The 6,464-nt window shown below is 51.4% G+C and overlaps 1 protein-coding gene across 11 annotated transcripts in view; it reads right to left on the bottom strand.

The window, feature by feature from the left end:
• Positions 1–6,234, bottom strand: part of afdna (afadin, adherens junction formation factor a) — a 112,923-nt gene extending 106,689 nt beyond the window's left edge. For 9 of the 11 annotated variants that reach the window (XM_053675554.1, XM_053675558.1, XM_053675559.1 and 6 more), the window contains exon 1: positions 5,951–6,233. In XM_053675554.1, the coding sequence (XP_053531529.1) occupies positions 5,951–6,052 (102 nt within the window). In that variant the 5' untranslated portion in view covers positions 6,053–6,233. Of the gene's footprint in view, positions 1–5,950 lie in introns of all 11 variants that reach the window. The other 2 variants (XM_053675560.1, XM_053675561.1) reach the window with 1 other exon arrangement.
• Positions 6,235–6,464: the final 230 nt, after the last annotated feature.

Below are 6,464 nucleotides of genomic sequence, written 5' to 3'. Positions count from 1 at the left end.
ATCACGTCAAATATTAATCCCTGCACTGCGCACGTGTAAACACGCCAGGCTGGGAGACGTTCCGAGCGGCTTTACATTAAAGAAAAACACAGATGTGTAAAACACAGGTGTGTGTGAGAGTGTGTGTTGCAAAGAGAATCAAGAATGTGAGCGGAGGAGGAGGAGGAGGAGGAGGAGGAGGAGGAGGAGACCCCGACCCTTGACGCCGCCACGTGCGTTACGGTTCGACACGGCTGCAGGAAAAGAAATGAATGAAATGAACGAATAAAAACAGCAGGTTGAACACGGACACAAACGGAAGATGCGAGATGTACGGATCCACGGCGAAGAAACGACTGTGAAAGAACGTCCTGACGCAGACGCGAGAGGACTGATCCCGAGGCGTTCCCCGCGCTCTCTCTCTCTCTCTCCGCTCGCGTTACTGCTGTCTGGTGCAGGAGGAGAACCTCGTCCATTTTGTTCCTCACCTAATTACAGTGCAGCAGAGCTTCAGCTTCAGGGCAGAGGAAGCGCGGAGGAACAGGAAAACCATTACCACGGAGAAAGTCTGACTGGGAGGAGCGCACGCACACGTACGCACGCGCACACAACCCCCCCTCACACGTACACACCCACCCACCCTCTCTCGGTTTAACACCGACGCGGTCCTGATGCGTCTCGTGCGCGTTTATAAACTTTAACACTGATGTTTTGCGTCGTATCGTCCAGCCCACACCTAGTGACGTGCGGACGCGACGACTGCCGAGCAAAGCGGCCGCTTGTTCGTCTGACTTCCTGTTTAAAAGTTTGGCGATGGTGAGGAAATTGGCAGGAGGAGGAAACGGAGCACCACATGGATCTAAACAAAAACAAAAAAACACACACACACACCCACGCGCATACTTTCATTGGACTGGAGCGCTGGAATTAGCAACAAAATCTACACGTCTGCTTGACGGCTGGGAAACCAGACACTGGCAGGTATTTCTGCGTGGAAAAGGTGCAGGAGCGTTTGCTCCAGAGGAAAAAACGGCATTATAAGCCCCGCCCCCGAACAGTCCGAGTGCAGAGTCGAGCGTGTAAAACGCCCTTATCCGACACGGGTGTACTAGATCTGAGCCTGGGCGCCTGGGACGAGCACAGTTCACGTCCGGGATGTTCATTTGTTTTATTCGTAGATAAGCAGACAACGGAAATAAAGCTTCCTTCCTACGAACGTTTCTCACGCCGTATTCCCCACGTTATAATTCAACTCGTTCCCGTAAACTAACCCTCGCTTCGCTTCAGCGCAATCACTCTCGTACTGAAAGAGTGTACTCGTTCCCCTCTCCCACCCCGCTGCTGTAATGTACTGCACTCTTCCCCACACACACACACACACACACACACACACACACACACTCACGCACGCACGCACGCACGCACGCACGCACGCACGCACGCACGCACGCACGCACACAACCCGGTTGTGTTTCCCAGGTGACCGTTTCCCCCAAATCTCGTTTCCTTCAGCCGTGTAGTGGAAACACGGCCGCGGCCAAAACGGATGCGACATCGGCAGGACTCGAAGCTCTGAACAATCGGGCCGGGGCGCTCCAAACAGGGTGGAGACACGCCGAGCAACTGACGTCCTCACAACGCTACCGGGCTGGGCTTGAAGATCTGTACACACTCGAAAAAAGCTCCACGTTTTTATTTGAGGTCGATCGAGACGAAAGGTCTGCTTTTGGGCCGAAATAAATAGGAACAGAACCGAAATAAAAACAAGCTGCACATTTATTCCCAACACGCTAAACTGGGCAGCGGTACCACTACAGGGCAGCAGTACCAGTACAGGGCAGCGGTACCACCAGTACAGGGCAGCGGTACCACCAGTACAGGGCAGCGGTACCACTACAGGGCAGCAGTACCAGTACAGGGCAGCGGTACCAGTACAGGGCAGCGGTACCACCAGTACAGGGCAGCGGTACCACCAGTACAGGGCAGCGGTACCACCAGTACAGGGCAGCGGTACCACCACTTTGCAAACATTTCCAGCCGCGTCACGTGAAACTTCGACGGTGCGACGGTGCCACCTCGAGTCCTGCGTTCATCTGATCACAGAAACGTCAAATCCGATCTAAGGGCGTATAAATCCGTCCAACCTCATCGCTGATCCCGATCGACGTCCTGCTAAACCGGATCAAACAGCATATTACGACGTTCTCCTTCAAACACTGAAGACCGTGAAAAATGTATGAAATGTTAGACATTGCGCAAAGGATTTTTTTTTTTAAAAAAATCAACATTATATTTTGAAAAAACAAACAGCTGACCGTCCACGAGCTTTAAAGCGGACGTTAAATCACTGTATTAGAATTACTAAAAGAGAAAAAGGAAAGCAGAAACGGAGTGTTACGTGGTAAGAGGCTGAATGTTGTGCAGTAACGCACACGTTCGCTCCTTTAAACTCAGTTACACGTCACTTTATTCTGACATTCATATACACCGACGTGTTCGGACCGCGTCACGGTTACCGCGCGCATGAAACTCGACTACGACTGCTGTCGTTTATAAATATCACCAAACACAGCGTTACACCACACGTCTGATCAGAACGGATATTTTAGTCCGAGTTACCGCGCTTCCTGTCTGTCGCTGTAGGTCAGGTCTGCCTGGAAGAAGAGAGAGCGAGCTCTCAGTGCGATCTCCCGGGTTAAAGTTGAATCGCGCTCCGTTCGATCGAGGCGTACGCGTGGACTCGCGCTCGTCCGGTGAAGTGTAACGGAGACTCGCTCGCTGTCGGGACGAGACTTTACGTGCAGCGGAAATACCGCTGTGAATGTCTATTATTTACAGATGAGGATAGAGAAAGGCAGACGCGTCGTTTCCGCACCGAAGAAAACACGTCCGGAACACGTTAAACCGCACGCGCGACTGCCGCGGCGTCCGACACGACGAGCCACGTTTGTTTGAAGCGCTTGATAGAAAACGTGCTGCACTGTTTGATCTCCGCGGTGTTTAATATAAAATGCCCCCCCCCGCCCCACAAGTTAGTTCGTGTTCTCGTTTACATTGTAGCAGCGATAGACAATCGTTTACGCTCAGAAGGTATCTGAACGACACCTGGAGGACTGATATCGGCCTCGTGTCGAATGAAATAAGTGGGATTGGTGCGCTTACTTTCAGACAAGCCACGAGCGATCACGAGCGCGTTCCCGTCTCGCACCTGGTGTAATTAAACAGTCGCAGATGCGTCTCTGCAGCTGTAGGTGTGCGTGAGCTCAGAACACACAACTAGAGAAACTGAAATGAATCAGAATCACGTTACCAAATGGTCACGCAGACGTCGGTGAAGCTGCTCAGCTGGAAAATCCACTTTCGTGACATTCGATCAGCTCAGGATTTTCCAAATCTGATTGGGTGCTGCCGCCAGTTTGGAGCTGTTAAGTGACAAACCAAAACTTCTCCTCGAACACTCTGTGACCGACCACGCGTTATTCCTCAAGCGCTAGCAAGCTAACGTAAGACGCGTGGCTATCTCTCTGGTTAATAATCACCAATACTCACTTCATCTCAGCACAAAGATCCACCAAACTACACGCAGCAGTCACGCGAACCGCTGTGTGTCCAAGACTTTATACAAACTCGCACACCAATAATCACAGACACAGCGAGAGACACACAGTCACAGGGAGACAGACATTCTGAGAGACAGGCAGATGCAGAGAGACAGGCAGACATGGGCAGACACGGGGAGACACAGAGAGAGACGGGCAGACACAGAGACAGACGGGCAGACACAGAGACAGACGGGCAGACACAGAGACAGACGGGCAGACACAGAGACAGACGGGCAGACACAGAGAGAGACAGAGACACCCAGAGAGACCCAGAGAGAGACAGAGACACCCAGAGAGACCCAGAGAGACACAGGCAGACTCAGAGAGACTCAGAGAGACAGGCAGGCACAGAGAGACCCAGGCAAGCAGAGAGCGACACAGAGAGATCCAGACAGGCACAGAGAGACACAGAGATACCCAGAAGGGCACAGAGAGACACAGAGAGATCCAGGAAGGCACAGAGAGACACACAGAGAGACCCAGGCAGGCACAGAGAGGCACAGAGAGACACAGAGAGACCCAGGCAGGCACAGAGAGACACACAGAGAGACCCAGGCAGGCACAGAGAGACACACAGAGAGACCCAGGCAGGCACAGAGAGACACACAGAGAGACCCAGGCAGGCACAGAGAGGCACAGAGAGACACACAGAGAGACCCAGGCAGGCACAGAGAGACACAGAGAGAGACCCAGGAAGGCACAGAGAGACACACAGAGAGACCCAGGCAGGCACAGAGAGACACAGAGACCCAGGAAGGCACAGAGAGACACAGAGAGAGACCCAGGAAGGCACAGAGAGACACAGAGAGAGACCCAGGAAGGCACAGAGAGACACAGAGAGACCCAGGCAGGCACAGAGAGACACAGAGACCCAGGAAGGCACAGAGAGACACAGAGAGAGACACAGAGAGAGACCCAGGAAGGCACAGAGAGACACAGAGAGAGACTCAGGAAGGCACAGAGAGACCCAGGAAGGCACAGAGAGAGACCCAGGAAGGCACAGAGAGACACAGAGACCCAGGAAGGCACAGAGAGACACAGAGACCCAGGAAGGCACAGAGAGACACATAGAGACCCAGGAAGGCACAGAGAGACACAGAGAGATCCAGGAAGGCACAGAGAGACACAGAGAGACCCAGGAAGGCACAGAGAGACACATAGAGACCCAGGAAGGCACAGAGAGACACATAGAGACCCAGGAAGGCACAGAGAGACACAGAGAGATCCAGGAAGGCACAGAGAGACACAGAGAGATCCAGGAAGGCACAGGGAGACACATAGAGACCCAGGAAGGCACAGAGAGACACATAGAGACCCAGGAAGGCATAGAGAGACACAGAGAGACCCAGGCAGGCATAGAGACAGACAGAGAGATCCAGGAAGGCACAGAGAGACATACAGACAGAGGCAGGCACAGACACACACACAGAGACACACACACACACACACACTACATACATGCGGTGTCTCTCTTTCACACAGATAGAGACATGCAGAGACACACAGACACATATACACAGACACAAAGACACCCATCTACCCACACGCATACACACCGCTCCTCATGACGTCACTGAGGTTAGTGTAGCCACTGTAGCTGCTAATGCACTTCACAGTATCTCCTGAAAACTACAACTCCAGCCTTATTTATCCTCCTAATGAACACATTTTGTTTTTAACTGCTTACATCCACTCAACAACAACAACAACAACAACAACAACAACATTATTAGCCTGTCCAGAGAAGTTAGCTAGAGCTGCTGAGCTGTGCAGCCAGGTTAGCTAACATCACCGGTGTGAGGTCTGCTAGCTAGAGTCTCACTGATTATCAATAACATCTTAAAAAAATCATCATCAACAACAACAACAACAACAACAGGAAACAGAGACTAACAAACTGCACAGAACAGTCGCGCCAGTGAGCTGGAGTAACCTTTATGTGACATTTATTAGCTAGAAAGCTGGGAAGGGTAACGAGCTAAAGATACAAATAAATATAAATATAAATATAAATAATACGCAAATTAAAGAGAGATGTAGATGGTAGATTTCTAGCATTTTATAATGGTTTTACAGATTATACATGCTTGTTTAGAGTTAAAGCTGCGTTCAAATCGGGTACCAGGGATAAACAAACAAATAAACGAATGTATAAATAAATAAATAAATAAATAAATGAATAAATAAATAAATAAGAGGACGATAGTGGACACAAGTGGGGAAACGGGTTCAGGATTAAACACTCATTCGTGGTGCTTTATGTCTAGCCGTGTGTGTGTGTGTGTGTGTGTGTGTGTGTGTGTGTGTGTGTGTGTGTGAGGCCACACCGAGGCCTGGTGGATGTACACCCCGGTGTTGGTGTCTCTCACCTCGGTCGGTTGGCTGATCTCGAACAGGTCGAGCCGGTTCGCGTTCCAGTGGTTAATGATGTCGGCCAGCTTGCGGCGCTCCTCCTCTCGGTTCCCCGACATCTTCCTGTTTCTGCTGTACACTCACAATCCCGAATGATTCTCAACGATCCACAGATTTAATCCAGAGACAAACACAAAAACTGCGCGCTAGAAACGCGGTATTGGAGCACAGGCGGTCTCCGGTTGACGCGCCTCTCTCTCTCTCTCTCTCTCTCTCTCTCTCTCTCTCTCTCTCTCTCTCTCTCTCTCTGTGCTCTCGTGTCTCCTCCTCTTTCTCCCGTTTCCGCGTTTTTCTCTCTCTCTCTCTCTCTCTGCGCGCGCTCCCGTATCACAATACCAGCCCTCGGCCGCGCGCCCGTTCTGCGATGATGTATTCCCGTTCTCCTGGATGGACTCGCGCGCGCCCAGCGGAATCACGCAGAAACGCAGAAGCTCACGCGCCACGAGAATCGGGATTTTAAAGCAACAGTTA

The sequence above is a fragment of the Ictalurus punctatus genome, chromosome 25 (genome assembly GCF_001660625.3).
Source record: "Ictalurus punctatus breed USDA103 chromosome 25, Coco_2.0, whole genome shotgun sequence".
NCBI classification, from domain to species: Eukaryota; Metazoa; Chordata; class Actinopteri; order Siluriformes; family Ictaluridae; genus Ictalurus; species Ictalurus punctatus.
This window is presented reverse-complemented; position numbering and strand designations above follow the sequence as displayed.